This window comes from Coenobita brevimanus, chromosome 95 (assembly GCF_032717465.1).
Source record: "Coenobita brevimanus isolate Jiangsu-jjx chromosome 95, ASM3271746v2, whole genome shotgun sequence".
Lineage (NCBI taxonomy): Eukaryota > Metazoa > Arthropoda > Malacostraca > Decapoda > Coenobitidae > Coenobita > Coenobita brevimanus.
The window spans coordinates 28681797-28705513 of NC_137048.1; the positions used below are offsets into that span (position 1 = coordinate 28681797).

At 44.1% G+C, this 23717-nt stretch overlaps 1 protein-coding gene across 1 annotated transcript; it reads left to right on the plus strand.

Moving 5' to 3' along the window:
• Positions 1 to 442: 442 nt before the first annotated feature.
• LOC145413269 (uncharacterized) lies at positions 443 to 13348 on the plus strand. Its single transcript, XM_080282998.1, has 3 exons — positions 443 to 510; positions 5064 to 6549; positions 13115 to 13348. The coding sequence occupies exons 1-3, from the start codon at positions 443 to 445 to the stop codon at positions 13346 to 13348; spliced, it is 1788 nt and encodes a 595-aa protein (XP_080139124.1).
• The last annotated feature ends 10369 nt before the right edge of the window (positions 13349 to 23717 follow it).

The window sequence follows — 23717 nt, forward strand, 5'->3', positions numbered from 1 at the left end:
AAACAACAACACAGGTGTGCCCGGTTGTAGCCAATGGTCACCGGGGACTGCGCGATCTGGAAACACTGCTAAAAAAGCGAAGGATATCCACTCGGCGGGCTGTGTCCGTCGGGCACTGCCCGCTCGTGTGGACGGGGCCTAAAGAGTTGTGAGTTCGCGCAGAATACAGGTAAGCTGCCCTGCCGGGAGAGGTAGCGCTCTCATGCTCGTAGCAGCCGTGACTCAGTGGGTTAGAGTGCTCTGACCGAAGGGTCGGAGGTTCTAGTCCACCCAAGGATCATTGGTAGACAGCCGGAAGGGCATCCAGTCATAAAGTGCTAAACGCACCAAAACCATGGTCCTCTACCCAGGGACAACGCATTAGTCCTTATCGAAAAAAGGGGACACAGAGTAAAAAAAAAAATAAAAAGTATACAGGTGCATATGTATGTATATAAACAAAATGTGGGCGTGTGTACACATGCGGGTACTTGAGTATGGGGGGTGTATTAGCAACCGAGAAAGATCCAGGTGCACATAGTAAGATAAATTCGCCTTAAATTACCATCATTCAGTGCTAACGCTGTTATAGATTTGGGTCACATGATGAGTATCCTGGGAGCTTACTTAACACTTCTTCCTTAGTGATTTATTCAGTATATTATACTTCAACGTCCTGTTGCATGATAGTGATGCAATCTATGCCGATGTCATAACGAGAGAGAGAGAGAGAGAGAGAGAGAGAGAGTAATAGCCCTTTAGTCTGATGAAAATACATTTATTTTATTCAAGTTACCACCAGACGATTTTATTCTATTTAGTGAGGGTGTCTATCAGGGAAGGGGTGTACCAAGGCTGCATCTAACACCTGCAGTTCCATAAGTTGCCCCTAAGCTCAGTAAAATCATCTGGAAGTAAGAATATGAAAACTAGAAAAAAAAAAAAAAAAGATTCAAGGGGTTAAGAGATAATACACAGAATGAATCGCTAAGGGACAGGTGCTAACGAAATCTCATAAGGTGCCAAGAGTACGATTACAGTTTTTCGTCCCGGTTATGTCATAGTTGCAGGGGAGTCATGTTTTTGCGTGCGTGTGTGTGTGCTACCTCCCTTGCCTTGGGGAAAGCAGCCTAGGTATATGTATGTGTGTATGTATGTATGTGTGTGTGAAATATTATGCGTGCATGGGACGGTTTTTACTGTGTGTGTGTGTGTGTGTGTGTGTGTGTGTGTGTGTGTGTGTGTGTGTGTGTGTGTGTGTGTGTGTGTGTGTGTGTTGCCTCCTTGGACCAAAAACACTGCCTCCGTCTCCGTGTCCACGGGAGGAAGTCCATTGTGATGGTAATTGTTTGTTTCCGAGGAGGAAGAGGAGGAGGAGGGAGATAAGAAGGGGAGACAGGGAGAAAGAGGAGGAGGAGGAGGAAAAGTAGAAGCAATGGAAAGGAGGAGAAGGAAGAAAATGAAAGAAGAGGAGGAGAAAAAGAATTATGATGATGATGATGGTAGTGATGCTGATGATGAGTAAGTAAAGGAGGAGGGAGAGAAGAACTAGATATCCCCAGAACTGAATAAAAATCGTACCATGGAAATAAAGAAATGAAAGTAGCAACAAGGAAAACGATGAAGAGGAAAGACAAAGTGGGAAGATGATGGCGTGGCATTTACTCCTGTACTAATCATTCTAACCATCATTCTTTCCTTCTTGTCGTCTCTCCCTCTTTCCTTTCGTTCCTTCCCTCTTCTCTTTCTTTCTTCTTGTCTTCTTTTCTCCCTTCCTCTGTCTCTTCCTCTTATCTTCCTCTCCCTCCCTTCCTTACTTTTTTCCTTCCTCCCTATCTCACTCTCTCCCTTCCTCCTTCCTCTCTTTCCATTTCTCACCTTCTCCCCCTCCTTTCTTTCTTTCTCTCCCTTCCTTTTTTTTCTCTTCCTCTCTCTCTACCTTCCTCTCTTTGTTTTTCCCTTCCTCCATTCTTTCTCTCCTTTCCTCCCTTCCTTTCTTTGTTCCGACCTCCCTCCTTCCTTTCTCTCCCTGATGGCAATTAAGGTGTTAAAAAGACCAAGATAATTATTCCATTAATTACAATCACTGAAGAAACTCAACACACGGTTTCCTGCCACCTTCCCTTTCTCTCACCTTAACCTCGTAGTTGTTGTTGTTGTTGTTGTTGTTGATTTCCTGTAGTTATTCCCTGCTCTTGTTGTCACTTTCCCTTGCACTCCCTTTCGGCCATTTTATTTTTACTGCTCTGTTTAGTACTTACGGTCACATTCTAAATAGCCTAGAGATTCCGTAGCGCCTCTTTCCTAGCGATTTATTCTTCTCATTACACACCAGTATTATTCTGTGTGTTATTAATGCAAACGACCATCCCCACTTCTAGACAAGTTAATGATGATGATGATGTTGATGAAGATGATTATGATGATGATGATAGTTTTCTAGCATAATTTCACGAGCCTTATAACGTTCTGGGGACCTTGTAGTGCAACCCCCAACACTATATCAGACCCAACTAAGTTTCCGCGAAGGAGGAAAGTGGTTTTAAGTGGTTTTACCTGTGTGTACCTTGAGGTGGGAGAGGTTTGCGTTTCGACCACTGAATTAGTCCCCCCTCTCGTCCGCGGTGAAAACAATGACCACAGCCTGACACACATTCCACACTAGAGAGTAACCATAGAGGGCCTAAGCAGGGCGTGAGATGGTGCTAATTAAAAAACGACCCAATTTTCACTTTTTGAGCTACTATGGGTGACCTGGGAGGCGTGTGTAATTCACCGGGTCGGTCAGGATCACTTGATGGTCGTGATCGTCAGCTTTTACCCTCCCGGAAGGGAGCTGAGAGCTCATATAGTCCGATCTAAGGGCAAGGCTGTAACCTTCACACACGCACACACCCGTCCCCTTGCTCAAGGGGGACAGTAACCACCCACTTCGTCAGTGAAACTTTTCACATCCTGAGCGACGCGCGAACTCCCGTCTACCAGATGGCATGCGAGAACGTTACCACTGAGCCATCGTGTGTGTGTGTGTGTGTGTGTGTGTGTGTGTGTGTAGCTACGTAGAGAGACAAACACACATTCGACTGTCGGAGTAACCATAGATTTCTTCATAGGACGTGAGATGATGCAAATTAAAATCGATTCAATTTTCACATTCAGTTCAATTATGAATTATAATTACGAGTGGGTGTTGGAGGGAGACGCCTTCACGCGGTGACACTGACGTAACCGTCAAGGAGAACTGCCTGAGTTACCCTTACGAGCGAGAAGCAGAATGACCCAAGAAGCATCATCAATAAAACAGAGGACTCGAAGGTGTGAGCTAGCCCTTAATTACTGACGGTCAATAACAGAACATATGTACACCTGTAATTGTTAAATGTGATCAGCCTGTATCCCACATTACAGAGTGCAAACAGCAACAATAGAAATAAGCCAGACACGTGCTCTTTTCCCGCACGTCCTTCAGAGATAAACGTAAAAAATTGGGGGTCGTCCGAAAATGTCATCTGTATTTCATTTTTGTTGCCCTCATACTATTTTATTTGGATTTTGAGAACCCTCTAGTACTGAAGGGGCTAATGGCGGCAATGCTAGTCCAGAAGTATAAAGGATAAAATGCATATTATGTTGTCGGAGTTGAAGGCTTGAAATTGGTAAGCATACGAAAGTTATTTTATCTCTTTTTCTTTCTTCTTCTTCTTTTACACACATGAGGGTGGCTTCACAGCACCATTAACTGATGTGTATCCGACAGAGCCATCTCTTAGCGGTGAGAGGAAATTGTAGTTGGTTCCCTCTGAAATACCCATATTTGACTGGTATGTTCGATCACGCATTAAAGACCGAAGGGCTTTGGCTTTCTGGGGGGTTACTAATTATTGCTTTCGAGTGTACCTTTCTAGCACCACTCTGATTTTTGCCATATATATTTGAGGATCGGCATAGGTGCTCCTCCAAATGAGTTAATAATAAAAAAAAAATCAGCAGGAGTACTCGTCCCGTGGGTTTATTGCTGCACGACTGGAGTTTAATGTAGGGGTATAAAGCTGAAGCTGATAAGAGAACCAAAAAAAAAAGATTGCTGGACTACATTTTTCTATGGATTCGATTCTTAGCACAGACTCTATAGTCCGTTCCCTGAAGTTCAGCATACCTCTTACGTGCCATATATCTTCACATGTCACCACTTCAGCACTAATGTTCACAGTCCGTACTGAATACACGCCAGGGTGTAATGGTTTTAGAGGAGATGATTTTATGATATGTCGGTAGGTGTTTTGGAGGATCAGTAAAGTCTTAGTTCAGGTACTCGGGCTGTTTCTACCCCGACATAGGACTCAACTTACATCTTTCCAACATCAGGGAAAAGATCATTCGAGGCGTTTTTGCGGCGCCTACCATGGACCTTTTCTGGGATGAGATGCATGCTAAACAACACACAAAAAGAAGGTTTATGAGGTTCGTCAACGCCACAGTCAATGCTAAAATGTTTTCCTCTGCCGTGTCCTCTCTCACTTTCACTGTCGGTCGTGGCGCCGGGCGGATGGCTGCTCCAGTCGTCACGAAGAACTCACGCAAGACACACTCACCCACTCCTCCTCCCTCCCTGTACTCGCACGCCAACACACAAGAAACCGCTTTCATCATCAGAGCTCTCTTGTGCAATTTTGTGTTCGTCATCAGAGCTCCCTTGTGTAATCCTGTGTTCATCATCAGAGCTCACTTATGCAGTCCTGTCTTATCAAAAATCTCCCTGCATGAAGAACACTTTTAAACTATTAAGTGATGCTCGTTGGTCAGTCGGATCTAATGTGATGACGCACTACTGGGAAGTATGTCTTAAAAACTGATTTATAAGATAGTGTGTTTGGCGAGGAAAGCAACAAGCAAACATTCTCCCAGACCACGACACGGAACCATCAGCTTAGAATTTCAGGTCACTGTTTCAGTTCTAGCAGAACACTTATAATGCGTTTGCTTTTTTTACTAACATGGGCTTGTCTGGGAGCTGGACAGTTGCGTCTCCCGTTACTGTCATCACTTTTGGCGCCCAGATTACGTTCCTCTTTCACCCCCTCCAGTCCGGTGTTTCTTCAGCCTCCACCGCCACCACCCCCTCGCACCACACACCGACTCGACCCACCTCGCTCTCTCTTCCGTCTGGACCAAGTATCCCCACCGGAAACCCAGCCTCCGTTCAGCCCTTCTCCCCAGGTTATAGAAACACCGCTTCAGTTTCAGCGGACATCTGAATCCATCCAGCATCCCAGGATTATCTTCAGGGATGACGATGTGTTAACTGGACGCCAAATACAAGCGACAGTATCACCAAGAAATGAAGTAGCCACATCTTCACCTTTCATATCCTCACCGACGACTATCAAATTCACTCTCGATGACGTCCCTAAGTTCCTGGATCCACAGTTCTTTGCTCCAAAACGAAATACCAAATTATCGAACGATGCCTTTACCTTCCTGAAAGAGTCTGACAGGGGTGGAGACCAAAGAGATGAGAGTGAGGACAATATCTTTTCCTCGTCCATCATCCACGAGCAGCCTCATCTGTTTCTCCTGACATCCACTGAAAATGACGAAACTACTTTGTCCCCCTCTGCGACTGATGATGTTACTGGTGTCACTGGACGAAGCTTAGGCGAACCATCATCTTTCCCTGTGATTGGAAAGGTGGATGATAATTTTAAGCCATCGCTGACATTTCCTTTCTTCCAACAGCCGACTGCAAAACCTCCAAACTCAGTCACACTAATAGAAACAAAGGCCCCACTTATCACATCCCTTCTTCAAACCGATCCTCTCCACCATATCGAGTCAGACTTCAATCTCTTTACCTTGCAGCCGGAAAAATTCGACTACGAAGAAGATGGCACCACTACCGTCGCTCAAGAATCACAGGACGACATACATCTGAGCGAAACTCCAGTACCAAAAATTGTGAAATTGAGAGATGATGACGATGATGACGCAAGTTCAAGTGGGGAAGCTGAGACAGAAAGACCACCACCACCAACACCTCCATCATTACCGAGGAAAACCTTGAATTTTAACCAAGATTTCTTAACGCTCTTAAAGTCACTCAACTCGGCCGACAAGAACAAGTCGAACAAGGCAGCGGAATCGACGGAAGGGAAATCATTCTGGTTCGGAGGACAAGCTGAAGGAAAGACAACAGGAGCCTGGCGACATAAGGAAGGGGCGAGGGTCCCATCTTCAGTAACCCCAGCTAAGAGGGCCACCACACCTGACCTCAAAGACCATGGTGGGGTATTTACGACATCACTACGAGCTCTGACGGCCAGCACAGCCTCCAGTGTTGACATCTCGACCAAGGCACCGACGAAGGGACCGAGTGTGGTGTCCGTCGGTGAGGTAGGGGAGGTGACACATGACGCGAGAGAGTTACCCACCAGTGCTCCTTCTCCCGCAGCTCTCAAACACGGGGTCCAGAGCTTAAATGTGAGTGCCTGGGTGTCCGGGTGTCCAAAGCTCTACGGGAAAGTGGAGCTTAAGTGCGAGGTTCACCTCGATGCTGCTATCAACTCTGCCATGGTAAGATTTGACGCTTAGTGTATGCCCATTCCTACGCAAATATATCTACTAAATATTACAGATAATATTCTTAATTTATAAAGCCTGTATACTTACCTCTTCCTTTGTCAACTCAGCCACAGTAAGATTTGACACCTACTGCAAGTCTGTACTCACTTATCAAACACTTACATACATGATAGATAACATATAAACATTTTTACATGTCGAACACTTACACATATATACAGTAGTTATAGGCTTACCTCTTCTTTATGATCATCTTGACATTTAGTGCATGCTTCATTCTACCTGCCTTTCCCTTACATAATAATTTCCAAGATTAAAGAAAAACACATTCAGTTACTTACTTACTTACTTACCTACTTAATTACTTACGTACTTAATGGTCTGCCTCTTCCTTGTCTAGTGAGGAGGGAGTTACTGCTTACTTAGTGAAAGGGAAATGTCGCCTGTGGGTCATGCTCGTGGATTCCTTGCATGTGGAGTTACTGGAGGGGAAGGGAGAGGCACGAGTAGGGAGTAGTGTTGAGAGAAAGAGAGAAAGAGAGAGCGAGGGAGAGAGAGAGAGAGAGAGAGAGAGAGAGAGAGAGAGAGAGAGAGAGAGAGAGAGAGAGAGAGAGAAAACTAAATATCTAAGGTAATTGTAGAGTAAAAAGGCACCATTAAGTGGTTGGCCACATACTGTCCACCTCCCCGTCCCTTTCTCTCTCTCTCTCTCTCTCTCTCTCTCTCTCTCTCTCTCTCTCTCTCTCACACACACACACACACACACACACACACACACACACACACACACGTCACACCCAAGGCCGGATATATGGGCAGTCAAAGAAGAAAATAATAATACCGGAGCCAAACAGAGACACACACCAGAGTCACTTTCACAATGCTCTGGGGAGAAATATTTGAGCCTAATACTGTATGACGTTTGATTGGTTGGAATGGGTAGTTTCTTTTCTCTGTGCCTTTCTGTTTTTTGTGTCCGTCCATCGCTGTCTGTCTCCTTGTCTGTCTTTCTGTCTATCTGTGTGTGTGTGTGTGTGTGTGTGTGTGTGTGTGCGTGAGAGAGACAGAGAGAGAGAGAGAGAGAGAGGGAGAGAGAGAGACAGACAGACAGACAGACAGACAGACAGAGACAGACAGACAGACAGAGAGGTGGAGGTGGAGGGAGTTTAGTTGTAGAAAGGCTGAGGAAAAATGGACTGTGACGTGACTGACAAGGATAGCAGTCAAGGATTCCCCCAGAGTAAGAAGCGACATCGTCGTCTCTGTACAACCCAGGTCCCTATTTTCGTCCTAGGTGTGAAGAGGCTGAGGTGAAGAAGAACTATGTCCAATTGAGACGAGTTGACATAATGTAACTCTAAATCTTCCACTCTCAGGCTCCTGTGACTCACTCTAGCCTGAATATAGAGTTCTCCCGATAATGAGAGTGTTAACTGGGCGGGGGCTCTTCTTTTGAAACCTTATATTTCATAATTCGATATCAGAATTAGATAATACCTTGACTCTGCATGCTTTCTACAGCACTTCCTCATGACTAGTAGATCTGTTTTCACCCGACTGAACTGATCCACTCCCACACCTTGATTACTAAGCTCGTGATGGCATGAAATTTGATCAGCTTTGCCTTTGAAGCAGGATTAAGTCTCCCTAGTTACGAGTCAAATCAACCCTCAATCTGGCAACATTTGGCCAGCAACTGAACTGACATGAGACAAGGATCTTTGTCAGGTTATACCAAACACACAGTGGCATAATATTCTAGTTTTAATATCTTGCTCTGGTGTTGGAGGGGGACGCTTTCACGTAATGGCATCTCAACTTCAGCCTGGGGTTGTAACTACTAGCCTACTACTACAACTGCTACTACTGCTACTTCTACTACTACTACTACTGCTACTACTGCTACTTCTACTACTACTACTACTGCTACTTTTACTACTACTATTATTAATATTTTGTTATAGTTCAGCAGTCTTGGATGGAGAGAATGCAATTTTAGACCATGTTAAGCTGAGCAGAGTATAATTCGAGGTGGCTAATACCTATAATCATGTGAACAGGTGATTTCTCTCAGGTGTGGTTGTGCTGAGGGTTATTGCTATGTGATTTGGGGTGTAGGACTCTTCTGTCTCTACTTACTCTAATCTCTCTCTCTCTCTCTCTCTCTCTCTCTCTCTCTCTCTCTCTCTCTCTCTCTCTCTCTCACACACACACACACATGCTATTCTTAATCCCTTCAGGCCAAGGACGTTGTATTTATTCTTATGATCACCAAACGATTTTATTCAGCTTAGGAGAGACTTTTCAAACTGGAGGAGTTAGAGAGAGAGAGAGAGAGAGAGAGAGAGAGAGAGAGAGAGAGAAGGACTGTGTTTTGGTCAATAATTACAGTACTTTAACTGATAGGAAATTTTAGGTGGCTTTTTGTTAGCCAGGTGCGGCGGACATACAACACGTGGACGGATAAAAACACACACACACACACACACACACACACACACACACACACACACATTATTTTCTGTGCAGCTCCCTAATGTAAGAGTTAACCAATACTCTGATTCCTTCCTTTATGTCGGCTGTCCAACTCCACAACTGTTATAATCAACCTACATATCGCTTTGCCTACGACCTCCATTTTTTTTAAGCGCAATGTACCCATGTAGCTTGGTATGAGAGGATGGTAATTTTTGGCCTTCTTTTGATTAGATGTCTATGGAAGGTACAAATTTTGCATGCTTCCTTTTTTTTGGGGGAGGGGGAATTGATTAGAGACAGAAGAGCTTTAGATGAGAATATGAAGTGTAATTTTAAGGTTACTACTACAAGACGATTTTATGTGATCAGAAGAGCAACCCAGTAACAGTATAGGTTATAGCAAATCCCCCTCTTCCAAAATCTTCCCATGAGCTAAAGAGTAAAAAATCGTCTGGAGATAGCACGAACACGAGAGGCCTTCCCGAATTGAAGGGGTTAGTGTTTTCTGAGTGAGGATAGAGTGGTGCTTGCTGGAACCCCGTGAGCATATGGTGGGGAGGTAAAAGTGAGGTGTAATGGAGGCCCTCAGGTACAAGCCCGTCAGACATGCACCCAAAACAGGAAGCCAGGTAGAAGTGTGTGTGTGTGTGTGTGTGTGTGTGTGTGTGTGTGTGTGTGTGTGTGTGTGTGTGTGTGTGTGTGTGTGTGTGTGTGTGTGTGTGTGTGTGTGTGTGTGTGTGTGTGTGTGTGTTTGTGTACCGTAGTGAGGGTGTGGTGGTGCAATATGATGGGCGTTTGGTTCATGTAGTGATTGAATAGCATTAGTACAGTGACAGCAAAGTGGTGGTAATTGTGATGGTACTATACTCGTTTTACTCTAACTTGGTCCAAAATTATCATCTCTCTATCTTGAATTCTAAGTTGTTACAAGAGAGCAACACTAGAATGCAATACCAGTCACGAAGTGCTGTGGATAGACTGAAGAGTTGCTGCATTGTCTGTTTCTGCCAATGAGCTATGTGTAGTAAGCTGCAGAAGAACGAAAACCTGGGCCAAGCTAGAGTAAGACGAGGATTTGGTTCTTCATGATAACAATAAAGGAAGATGACGTCTGTAAATTAAATCGGGAGTCAGTGCTATCTATCCCTTGCTGAATGGTATCTGTCACTTGTCGAATGCTATCTACCACTTGTCGAATGCTATCTATCACTTGTCGAATGCTATCTATCACTTGTCGAATGCTATCTATCACTTGTCGAATGCTATCTACCACTTGTCGAATGCTATCTATCACTTGTCGAATGCTATCTATCACTTGTCGAATGCTATCTATCACTTGTCGAATGCTATCTATCACTTGCGACAAATTTAACAATCAACAGAAATGTATTTTTTAATGTGTAGGTAACTGTGACTGTAGTTATTATAGTCCTGAATCCACAGCAGCACCGGATCTTCTTTAGAGTGATAATAGCCAGAGTTATCCAGTGGAGGTCTTAGGTTACCGTTCATCATAAGAAATCTTCACGAAAATGAAAACCGTTCTTTGTAGATTGCGTGAATAAGATATAAGAAAATGATGTCCTCGAGATGAAAGGGTTAAGAAGTAGTGTAAAAATAGTGTTACCTAACTGTGAGTGGCAGTGCATATATAATTAATTGCTGTGGGAGGATGGGAGGATAGGAAGTGAGGATTGGAGGAAGTGAGGATGATGGAAACGAAGATGATTTTTTTTTTTTTTTTTTTTTTTTTTATTTTGGAGAGGTAGGTACTGTCATCCCGTCCCGGCGTGAGGGTCCAATGAAGGAGAAAGTGAGGGGAGGTGGAGGGCGGGAGGGGGAAGAGACACAGGATGGATGGAAGGATGGAAGGATGGAAGGAGAAAAAAAAAGGAATGAAATAGAGGAAGGAAAGATGTAGATGGCAAGGAGGGAGAAAGGAATCAGAGTGTGAAGAGGGGAGAAGGAAGGAAAGGAGATAAGAGAGAGCGAGGAAGGAAGTGGGAAAAGGATTCTTGAAAAGGATGGAAGAAATGAAGAAGAGAAAGAGTAGAGAGGAAGGAGGGAAGGACAAAAAAGATGAAGATGAAAGGAAAGAATATATGAAGGAAGGGGAAGTATGGAAGGGGTAGAAGAAAAGAAGGAAGGAAGGAAAGAGATAAGAAATTATGGAAAGGATGGAAAGAAATGAAGAAGAACTAGAGGAAACGAAATGAGAGAAGGACAAATAAGATAAACGCTGATGGATGTGAGGGAAGAGAGTGGAAGGGAGGGAGGAAGTAGAAAAAAAAGATTGAAGATAGGGAGGGAGGCAATGAACTTCAAGTAGAAAGAGGAAAAAAGCATGAGAGAAAGTAAGATGATGATGGAAAAAGAGAGGAGGTGGTAGCAACAGTAGTAATAGAAATGGTAGTAGTTTTAGTAGCTCAAGACGGGAGTAGTAGTGGAAGTGGTGTTGATGGTGGTGGTGGACTAAAGAAAGGTCCATAAAGAGAGTCACAATAGACGATTACAACTAGGCTGAGGAGAAAGGGAAAGGGGTTAGAAAAGACACATAGAAGACACGTGTTTAGAAGTTATGCTCCTGCTTCTTACCTCCAGACGATTTTATTCAGCATAGAAGAGACTTTCCTATATACAATGGGTTAGATGTAGCTTTCACTAAACCCTTCACTCTTAAATCCTGTCCAAAGATAAATCGTCTGAAGGAAGGGTGAAAAAACCAACAGCATAAGTCACTTGATAGAAGGGGGTAAGAAGTGAAAAGTTCCAAGTTCTATTAGTAATGATGGTAAAAGAAATCTGTGGAAATTAGAGAGAGAGAGAGAGAGAGAGAGAGAGAGAGAAAAAGAGAGAGAGAGAGAGAGAGAGAGAGAGAGAGAGAGAGAGACAATACCAGGGTCGTGAGAGAAAGTGAAGAGGTCACACCCTTTACGTCATCTCCGTGTTGTGTATGTGTGTGTGTGTGTGTGTGTGTGTGTGTGTGAGAGAGAGAGAGAGAGAGAGAGAGTGTGTGTGTGTGTGCATGAGTGCCATTAGCTCTGGGTGGGTGGGGTCAGGTTATGGGTGAGGCAAGAGATGAGTGGGGCAACAGTGGATGCAAGAGAGTGACTAGTGTGTGTGTGTGTGTGTGTGTGTGTGTGTGTGTGTGTGTGTGTGTGTGTGTGTGTGTGTGTGTGTGTGTGTGTGTGTGTGTGTGTGTGTGTGTGTGGGTGTGTGCTTGTGAGCGAATAAATATAAGTGTATGGGTAGCTTTGGTAGTGAACTACTATTGGCTCTGGGTTAGTGACTGAGTGAATTATGACTGGTTGTGAAAATGTGACTGGGTGGGACGATGAGTGAACAAAAAATGGGTGTTTGTGAAAATGTTAATGAGTGAAAGGGTGAATGTTTGTGAAAATGTAAATGAGTGGATAATGAGCGCTTGTGAATGAGTGAAATGAGTGTGGATTGGCTGTAAGTGCACATCATTACCACCACTACTACTGTCACTAACCACACACACACACACGCACACACACACACACACACACACACACACACACACACACACACACACACACACACACAGTAGATTAGCCCCTTCAGTCCGAGCAGTTTTTAAAGTTTTATGTTTGCTAACCTCAGACGATTTTATTCAGCGAAGGAGAGACTGAGTAGATTAATACTAAATTACGGTGCTAGTCAGGAAAGAATGCAATGGAAAGGATATTGGGCCGTTGTATTATCTTTTTCTGCCACTGATAAGATACAGTATATATAAAATTAGCTGCAAATGGAAGAAAATCTGGGCCAAGTTAAGGTGAAAGGAAGATAGTGACAGTCATTAAGGGGACACTGTCAACAATCGCCGGCTCTTAGGACTCACTTAGCTAAAAAAAAAAAAAAAAAATAGTTTAGTGTTAGCTGGAATACATTGCTAGAGCTGTCTCTGTCATGAGAGGGTTATTGGTGACAGTATTAACACCCACTCTCTCAGCAAAATAAAACAGCCCAATGTATCCCGGAATAAAACGCTAGATCTATCCTAACCAATTGACGGCGCAAATGAACCCATCAACTCTCCCTCCCAACACAGACGCTGACGTGGAAGAAGAAGTCGTTCCTGGAGGGTCGCCTGGAGGAGGTGGTGATGTCCGAGGGCAACGTGGTGAAGGTGGAGGACCCCCGGCTCTCTTTAGGTGGAGGGCCGACCCACTACAACCTGGCCATCAAGGACTTTCGGCCCAAGGACTGCGGGACTTACGAGTGCGAGGCGAGGGCAGCGGACACCGTGGCTGCGTCTCAGTTGATCCTCTTCACTTGTCTTTAGGAGAGGGAAGCCTTCGTGTGGTGGCACCAATATGAGCGGGATACTCCCCTGCCTGGTTATACAAACGTCTTATGTATCTAGGAAGCGGGACGCCTTCACGTGGTGGCACTGATGTGATAAAGTGCCTCCCCTGCCAGATTATACAGAGGTCCTTCAGTTCCCTCCTTATCTTCACGAAAGGAGGATCGTGAAGTGGAGGAGAAGGATAGGTTCGCTTGCAGTCCACGGGTTCGGGTTTAGATGGGCCTATGGTTGCAACTGCTACTACTGCTATTACAACAACCTGTCCTTAATTCTCAGTAGGCCTACTTTGATTATATTTCTTAAAACTGATTCTGGCTAACATCTGACTGCAAACTCCCTTCAAGTGACATTATATCTCTATTTGCCCCTTCCCCCCCTCCTCTCTCTCTCTCTCTCTCTCTCTCTCTCTCTCTCTCTCTCTCTCTCTCTCTCTCGTCTTTGAAATCATTGCAGTAGAGCTTATTATCTTTCTAAATATAATAGTCTGTCATCCATATGCATATTCTTTCCTTCATCTTGTTTTATGTTTTTTGTGTTTGTGTACATAATTTTAATTTATTTTCACATAGGATTGAATGTAACCCATGTGTAATTAACGCAGTAATATATGTAAGGGTAGATTAGCAAATTTTTATAACATTGTCTTTATTGGTTAAAAGAAATATATAGATTTTTTAAGTTATATATTTTCACCTGATGTGTTTTGTCTTCCTCCTTTTCTTTCTTTCTTTTTTTTTTTCTGAACTGAACCCATCCACAGGTGGGGAAAAAAATCTGGGTGATGATGATGATGATGATGATGATAATGAAAAGGAGGAGGAAGAGAAGAAGGATGATAATTATGATGATGGTGATAATATAAGGGTTGCATAATTTGTGGTGTGAGTGAGTGCGGGGATGATAACGATGAAATCTGAGTCTTAGGTGATGTGGTTCGATGGTAGAGATGTCTGTGTGTGTTTGAGTGTTTGAGCGTGTCTGTGTGCTGCGATGATGAGAAGTGTGTGGTCTAATGTCATTTAAAGGTAGCACTGCATCAGGTACGTAGATGAAGAGCGCCCCCACTTGCCACTAATATAGACTGTAAATAAAAGAAAGGCAGAACAGGAAGGCTAGAGAAGGGATGGGGATGCTTCGGCTTACCCTCATGCTTAACATACACCTGATTCATTGCCAAGAGTAATGTAATTGTAAGAGGGAGAGGAGGGGGAAAAATAAGAGAGAGGAAGAGAGGAAAAGACAATAATGAAGAGAAAGGAGAAGGGAAAAGTGGAGGAAACACACAGGGGCAGTGGAGGGACAGGAAGGAGGAGGGGGAGGAGGAGGAGGGGGATGGAAACAGGCTGGGGACGAGAGTGGTGGAAGGACAGTGGGGCAGGTAATGTGGAGGAAGTGAGTGTGTGTGTGTTTTAGACTTTTAGGTATGCATGTACGACTTACTTCTTACACGTCAACAATTTTATAAAATATAGGTTTTTCCAAAGAGGCAAGTCAATTTTTGGGCACTGCAAGACGTCAAAAAAAGCCGAGTCGAGGCGGAGGGGCAGGGAGAGGGTGAGACCTAAGAGAGCCAGCAGAGTCCGATCTCAATTTCCTTCGTTTCTTTATTAATCTGCAATTGAAAATACCCTCGATAAGGAACGTCATGTTGAAGCAAGAAGCTTTTTATCATCTTTAACCGAGTACCGCAGGTATCAGTAAGTAGAATAAAGGAAACGAGATTAATTTATATCAGTGGTTGTCCCTAGAGACGACGCTGTGAGCCACGTGACATAACAAGCCCCGCCCACCGCCTCCTCCACTACCACCTCACACCTGGAGACGCAGACGGAGGGCGAGCACGTGACCAAGTAGTTTCTTTGGCTTTGTGATATTTTGCGGCGGCTTTTGACGTTCTGTCGTCGGTTGGCGCGGGAAAACTGGGTGAATAAGGCTTCTGTGAGTGACGAAAAATACCCCTGGAAGTGTGTGGGACTAGTGAGATGGACGAGTAGACTGAACTTCATTCCGAGGTGAGGTACGCAATTGGTCATCGGCCTAAGAGGTTATTTCCTTATATATCCTTTTATATCTTCTGAATCTGGCCAGTATCATTTATGTCCTGCCCACAAATTTTTGCATTTGTAGCTCCCACGAGCCTAGTTTTATTTTTTGTCTGAGTGAGGGTTGGTTGAAATAATGAAGGGTAAGGTGGAAATTTCGTTGTTCGGGCCGCCATGTTTTCGGGATTCTGTGGGCCCCTCAGGCCGCGTGACGTTATAGTGTTTTCGTTAGTATTACGTTGTGGCCTTTTGATACTACTGGATGATGATGATGATCTTGTAATAGTCGTAAATATGATGAGATGGTGGTGATGGCCTTATAATACATCGCTTTAGGAAAAGGTGCTTGAGAAGGTTGAGTTAATAATATTGGGGGGAAGGTTCAAGGGTGTTAGATGGGTAGAAGACGGGGAGAAAGATGAGGATGATGGAGGGCGACTGGAAGGCGCCAAGGCGGGTGCAGTGGTGGGAAAGGGAGGTGGAGAGGGAAGGATCAGGGGAGAGAAACAGACTGGGGAGGAGAATGATGGAGATAGTGAGGGAAAAGAAGGTGGAGGGAAGAGAAAGGAGAATTTTTGGGGAAAAGTAGGAAAACTGTGTGTGTGTGTGTGTGTGTGTCTGTGTGTGTGTGTGTGTGGTCACGTGGAGGCGTGTTGTCCTTATTGTGTTCACATCTCCCAGTCTTCAGGTATATATTGTAGACAGGTAGCGCAGAAGTAACTTAGATTGTGAAGCTGAGAATACCTTTATTAATGATAACTAATACTGACGGTAAAATTCAACGCCTGTGATTTTGTCGGTCATCTTTTCACTTGGTTTCGCTCAGATCGTTTCAGGCGGTGGGAGGAAGGGGTAGTTAAGTAATAAAATCAGTTTAACCTACGTCGTTCGTAAAGCAAAACCTATAGAGATGTTTCCTGTAGTTCATGTGTCGTATATCTTATGGTTAATGTAAACTGATATATAAGGCAAAGTTCGTAATTTACTCCATTTTACACATTGAGAAAATTGATAAAATATGATTCCTCAGTCAACGAAAAATTGTTCTCCCGTCACCCCCTCCTCCTCTCCCTCTCCCAGTACCCTCACCCCCACCCCCCCACCCCCATGCCCCACTACGCGCTACCCCTACCCCTCCTCCGTACCCCCCGTCCTCACTTCCTCATCTCTCCTCCCTATCCCCCTCATCCACCCCTACCCCCCTACCTCCACCCCCATTAACATCCCCTAACCCCCTCCTTTCCTACCTACCCAATCCCTCCACTTCCACCACCATCCCCCACCCCTACCGCTACCTACCGAACCTCTCCCCGTACCCCCTCCTCTTCCTCTACCCCCTCACTCTCCACTACTCCCTACCCTCGCCCCCATCCCGTCATTCCATGCATATATCCAGCCTCTACCTCGTCTGGAGATGGATAGGAATCATGGAAAGTAATCATGGGGAACTTTAACCAGTTTTTATCATAGTTTGGTTCCCACAGTAGCATTAATTCACAAGTATTATTATTAGTTGCAGCTGGATGTTGTTATTGGTAGTGTTGTGTTACTGCACACACGCTCGCAAGAGTGTTGTGCTTTGAATGGCATTTGTGTGTGTGTGTGTGTGTGTAAACAGAATTACGACCAGTTTTTTTTTTTTCCAAATTTTTATAAATTTGGTGGAAATGTGAGAACACCTCTTGTTTTTTAGAGCAGTAAGTTTGATTTACATCAAACTGTAGTGATCTGCGAATGATCTGGCAAAAGTCAAGTTCACAGGGAAAGGCCAAACGTCAAGCCCAAAGGGCAAGGCCAACTCGAACAGTTTTGGTCCGATTTGGACCAAACTTGTTGGAAGGGTTAAGGGTCAAATAAGGACGAGGCTTTTCGATTTCGAGAACAATCGACTGAAAGTCAAGGTCACAGGGCGAAGTTAAATATTCAGTCCTTAGACCAGTTTGTGAGTGCCAGAGTTGGGCTGTCAGTTCTTCTCCCCCTCCTTTTCCTTCTTCTTCTTCTTCTTCTTCTCCTGCTCCTGCTCCTCCTCCTCCTCCTCCTGCTTCTCCTCCTCATCCTCTTCTTCTCCTCCTCATCCTCTTCTTCTCCCCCCTCCTCCTCCTCCTTTTTCATCTTAACGAAATAAACAGCCTGGTAGACACAAATAGTAAAGTGTACCACACACTTTTAGGAATGTTTTCTGTCATAGTTAGCGTTGAAGAACGAAAACGGATTTTGTAGGAAACTATAATAAATACGAGATTTCTTGGGTGGGGGGGGAGGACGCCAAAATGCTTAGAAAATTGGAAGCATATAATTTTTCAATGTGATTTCACTTAGCTGACACCTTATTCTGCTTAATATATTTCGTATCGTATATAAAGACTCTAACATGCTTGTATATACAGTATTAGTTTAGGGTTACAAGAAATTCACGTTCCAGCAGCGTATGAATCCAACCAAAGATACAACAATTTAGTCTTAAAGGCGTATTTTTCTATCTATCTATCTATCATGCCAGACGCCTTAATCCCGTACGGGGCGGCCACAAACAAATAGCTTCCACGTCGCCCTGTTCCCCGCCATTTCACTGCCCTGCCCCCAACTCACATCCCCCTCTCTCATATACCTCTCCACTCCATCCCTCCATCTCATCCTCGGCCTTCCCCTCCCCCTCCCCCACTCCACCCCACTCACATACTCTCCTCGTCAGTCTCTCACCCTCCATCCTTTCCACATGGCCAAGCCACCTCAGTGTGTTCCTCCTAACGCTTCCTATCACATCCACATCCACACCACAACGCTGCTTTATATCCTCATTTGTCAGCCTGTCTCTCCATGTAAGTCCACAGGCTCCTCTTAAATAACTCGTTTCCACTACTCTCACTCTTGGCTTGTGTCCTTCCAACAACGTCCAAGCTTCACTTCCATACGTTAGAGTTGGTATCACAATACTGTCATGTAGTAACTTTTTCACTTCCATGCTCACTTCCCCGTTTCCTATCACTGTTGTCAAGGAACCAGCAGCCTTTCTTCCCTGTTGTACCCTTTCAAGCACTTCACCCTCCAAACTTCCATCTTTACTCATCACACCACCCAAGTACTTAAACGTACTCACATTTGCCATTTCCTCACTATCCAACCTCACTGTACATTCATTGACTTCACCTCTCTCAAAGACCATCACTTTACTCTTCCCTACATTCACCTTCAGATTCCGTTTCTTACACTCTCTCCCAAACTCATCCACCAAACCCTGCAGCTCCCCTTCGTCTTCACGTAACAACACAGTATCATCAGCAAACAACAGTACAGGGAGTTTCCTTACACTACCCTCTCTCCCTAGGGCCACTCCAACATCCACTGTCCTACCTTGTATCTCTTTTATTACCCCATCCATGTACAGATGGAACAACCATGGAGACATGACACATCCCTGTTTCAACCCAACCTTCAAAGAGAAAAATTCACTCAGTTCACCATCCACACGCACTGCAGCCTTAGCACCATCATACATACTCTTCACAGCATTCAACAGCTTCTCATCTACTCCATAATTATATTCTTAATACTTTCCACAATCGTTGTCTATCCACCCTGTCATATCTCTATCTATCTATTGCCAGACGCCTCAATCCCGTTTGGGGTGGCCACAAACAAATCGCCTCCAAGTCGCCCTGTCCCCCGCCATTTCACCACCCTGCTCCCAACTCACACCCCCCTCTCTCATATACCTCTCCACCCCATCCCTCCATCTCATCCTCGGTCTCCCCCTCCCTCTTCCACCCTCCACCTCACTCACATACACTCTCTTCGTCAGTCTTTCACCCTCCATCCTCTCCACATGGCCAAACCACCTCAGTGTGTTCCTCACAACGCTCCCTATCACATCCACATCAACACCACAACGCTCCTTTATATCCTCATTCGTCAGCCTGTCTCTCCACGTGACTCCACAAGCTCCTCTTAAATAACTCATTTCCACTGCTCTCACTCTTGACTTGTGTCCTTCCAACAACGTCCAAGCTTCACTTCCGTACGTTAGAGTTGGTATCACAATACTGTCATGTAGTAACTTTTTTACTTCCATGCTCACTTCCCTGTTTCTTATCACTGCTTTCAAGGAACCAGCAACCTTTCTTCCCTGCTGTACCCTTTCAAGCACTTCACCCTCCAAACCTCCATCCTTACTCATCACACTACCCAAATACTTAAACGTACTCACATTTTCCAATTCCTCACCATCCAACCTCGCTATACATTCACTGACTTCACCTCTCTCAAAGACCATCACTTTACTCTTCCCTACATTCACCTTTAGGTTCCGTTTCTTACACACTCTCTCAAACTCATCCACCAAGCCTTGCAGCTCCCCTTCATCTTCACTCAACAACACAGTATCATCTGCAAACAACAGTACAGGGAGTTTCCAAACACTATCCTCTCTCACCAGGGCCACTCCAACATCCACTACCCTACCTTGTACCTCTTTTATTACCCCATCCATGTACAGATTGAACAACCATGGAGACATGACACATCCCTGTTTCAAACCAACTTTCAAAGAGAAAAATTCACTTAGTTCACCATCCACACGCACTGCAGCCTTAGCACCATCATACATACTCTTCACAGCATTCAACAACTTCCCATCTACTCCATATATTCTTAACACTTTCCACAATCCTTGTCTATCCACCCTGTCATATGCTTTCTCCAAATCCATGAAAGCCGCATACAACTTCTTTCCCTTCTCTAGAAACTTTTCCACTAAAGATCTAAGAATGAATATCTGATCTACACAACCTCTTCCCTTCCTAAAGCCTCCCTGTTCTTCTCCAACTAATTTCTCTGTTCTTTCTCTAACTCTGTCTATAAGTATCCTACCATACACTTTTCCTATTATACTAAGAAGACAAATGCCCCTATGATTACCACACACTTCTTTTTCCCCTTTTCCTTTGTACAAGGGAATAGTTATACCTGACTTCCAATCCTCCGGGACTCTACCTTCCTCCCAGGCCAATCTGCACATCTTCCACATCCATTCTACTACTATCTCTCCCCCATGCTTCAGCATCTCACCACACACTCCATCAATTCCTGGGGCTTTCCCCGATTTAACTTTCTTCATTGCTTCCACAACCTCTATCCTACTGATTTCTACCTGTCTTCTCACCTCCCTCCTTCTCCCAGCCATTCCCCAGCCACTTATACTCGCATTACTTCCATCCTCTACGTTCAACAATTCCTTAAAGTGTTCTCTCCATCTGCTCACTTTTTCTCCCTTCTCCACTAGTAATCTACCATGTTTATCTTTCACTCCCCTGCTAACTTCACTTCCACCCTGTCTTACTCTTTTCACTTCTCTCCAGAACATTTTCTTACAGTCCCTCCACTTTACACTCAAATTCCTTCCAAATTCCTGATCCACTCTCTTCTTACTCTCTCTTACTAATCTTTTCACCTCTCTCTTCCTTTCCACATATAACTCTCTCTTCTGCCTCTCAACTTCTTCCACGCCCCTATTTCTCATCCATTCATTGTATGCTTTCTTCTTTTGTGCCACAGCCTGTTTCACCTCTTCAGTCCACCACGCTGTTCCTTGCATCCCTCCGTCTTCTCTTCCTTCCACACACCACATCACATGCTGCACATATTTCTTCTGTAAATATCTTACACACACCTTCCACGTCTCCCATCTGCTCCAATTCATATTTGCCCAATCGTTCCTCCACTTCTCTCTTATACTCTGCCTTTTTCTCATCCTCTTGTAACCTTTCCACTCTCCTTGCAACTACTCCTTCCTCTCGTCTTTCCCTTCTTCTATTCCTCCATCTTACTTGCATCCTAATTCTGGCCACCACCAAGTAGTGGTCAGAAAGGCCACTCCCCCAACCTCTATAAACTCTTGCATCCAATATACATCTTCGCATCCTTTCATCCACACACACATAATCAATCATTGCCTTCCTTTCATTCAGTTCACCACCCACCCTTCTCATCACTCGCCATGTATACCTGTGGATCATTTTATGCCTGAAGAGGGTATTGGCTATTACCAACCCCCTCCCAGCACAGATGTCCACTAACGCACTCCCATTCTCATCTCAGGCCGCATACAGCTTCTTTTATTTTTATTTATTTGTTTATTATACGGGATAAGGTTAACAAGAAGGTGTAATTAGCAGACATACCTGTATTCAAAATCTGCTTAGTTTACATTATCAGTCTGGATATACTTCACTTTATGGAGTTGTGGCTTTAACAGCATACATCACAGCTTTACCTGAGGAAAATAATGTTTACATCTGACATCTATATTAGTCAGTAATAATAATAATAATAATAATCCATCCATCATCCAATCCTACGTTGCCCCATGAGGAGCGTAGGAGCCCGGGACTAGGGAGTTGGTCCTGACATTTAAGATGAGAGTGACCAACCTCACTCATCCCTGAGTGGCATTACGTGAGCAATAAACCCCAGCCACCCCTTGGATATAAACCTTCACCGGCTCAATCCGATTGGAGCACAATAATTACCCACTAAACAACCAGGCGCCAAAATTTGGTTATATGGTTACCACTCAGCGTAGTAAATGATTTCCTGGTGTACAGGAAACCATTTGGCTTGTCACTCAGTGTAGAGTCACCTATAGGCAGAAGGAAGAGAAAAGAATGAAGGAATGAAAGACAGAAGAGGAAGTGTAAAGTCACCCGTAGGCAGAAGGGCGAGGAAAGAATGAAGGATAGAAAGATAGAAGAAGATGGAAGGAAAGAAGGATGGAGAATAATAATAAAAATAATAATAATAATAATAAAAAGTTTCTACTAACCGACTGTCACTTCCTTAACAGTTAGTGCTTGAGAAATCTGTGATGATCGATGCTTGCCCTTCTTGTTCGCTTACACAGAAGAAAGTGCAGTTACGGACACAAATTTCTATACACCATCATTATATAACGAGACAATGAAAAACGACTTAGGGAACCCATTATTGCAATTTTCAGAGCCTAGCAAGTTTGTGTGTGTGTGTGTGTGTGTGTGTGTGTGTGTGTGTGTGTGTGTGTGTGTGGTGTTTTAGTTGCCATGGGAGGCGTTGTATAGGTCTTAATATTTTCATCCTCTTGTACCTTATTTCATGAAGCTTCTTGATTAAAGAAAAAAAAGGAGATGAAGAAGAAAAAAAGAAGAAGAAAGGAAAGACAATATATACTTTGCCTCTGTATCCATTCCACAGCACCTTTTAAAACCATATGCCACTGTTAATCAATTTTTATATCTCAGCATTCAAGGTGAAGATATGAAAATTTTAGGCCAAATTTAAGTTAAAAAGAGTACAGCACCTCCTCTGTAGCGATCCAGTTTGCATAATATACTTTAAAATCTGATCGTACCTTATGTTTTATAGATATCGCTTCAGTATTTACATAGTTTGCATCAGTAACACATAAAGAGGAAATTAAAGAGTGGGTTGCAGAATAAATCGCTAAGGAAAGGTTTTAGGATATCGCCAGTCACTTAGAAGACGACCCCAGTGACGTACCTGAGGGGGGGGGGCAGGGGGGCTGCTTGAAACTGCCCCCGGGTCCCCAAAAGCCTTAAAAATTTATAAGCTTATATATATATATATATATATATATATATCATGACGACAATCCCGGCTGAGATATTAGATAAGTTTTGAGGATGAGATATCTGGCAACTTGAATAATAATTGCACACACCTCCCTAATTAAAACATTGTTAATGTAACCCGATCTGCTTATATCTCAACTCAGTTATGCATAGAGCTGAATGCTGATTCTTAATCTAGTGGGTCAGCTTTGCGCTTTTTTATCAACTAAGTGGTGGAGCATGTTTGTTAACTGCAAATCTTTTTCGTCAAATCTCACTAGATGTTGGTGGGGGACCCCCGCAAAGAACCTAGGCCCCCGGGCCCCCAATCTCTAGGTACGCCCCTGGACGACCCTGTAAGAGTCTTGTAAGAATTCGTCTTAAAAAAACGTAGCGATATTACTGTCCGCCATTATACGAGAGAGAGAGAGAGAGAGAGAGAGAGAGAGAGAGAGAGAGAGAGAGAGAATACGAAACCATGGGCGATAGGTCTGGGGACGTGTGTGTTGTTTTGTTCGCATCATGGTGCCATACGTCGATTTTCTGTGACATTTTTTGCCGTTTTCGTCGTAAATCTATTTCAACTAACATCTAGCTTTATACAGTCCGATTCTGATATAGTTTTGTAATTGTTGTGGTTCTGCAGGCTCATTTGGACGTGAACACCTTGGACTGCAGGCTGAAGTTTCGATTTTGCTTACTACC

What these genes read in the sequence shown, in the direction of transcription:
- LOC145413269 (XM_080282998.1), top strand. Translation starts at nt 443, where the DNA reads ATGTGGGCGTGTGTACACATGCGGGTACTTGAGTATGGGGGGTGTATT. An exon ending in AGCAACCGAGAAAGATCCAG is followed by an intron (nt 511 to 5,063) that starts GTGCACATAGTA and finishes CACCCCCTCCAG; the next exon opens with TCCGGTGTTTCTTCAGCCTC. An exon ending in CTGCTATCAACTCTGCCATG is followed by an intron (nt 6,550 to 13,114) that starts GTAAGATTTGAC and finishes CTCCCAACACAG; the next exon opens with ACGCTGACGTGGAAGAAGAA.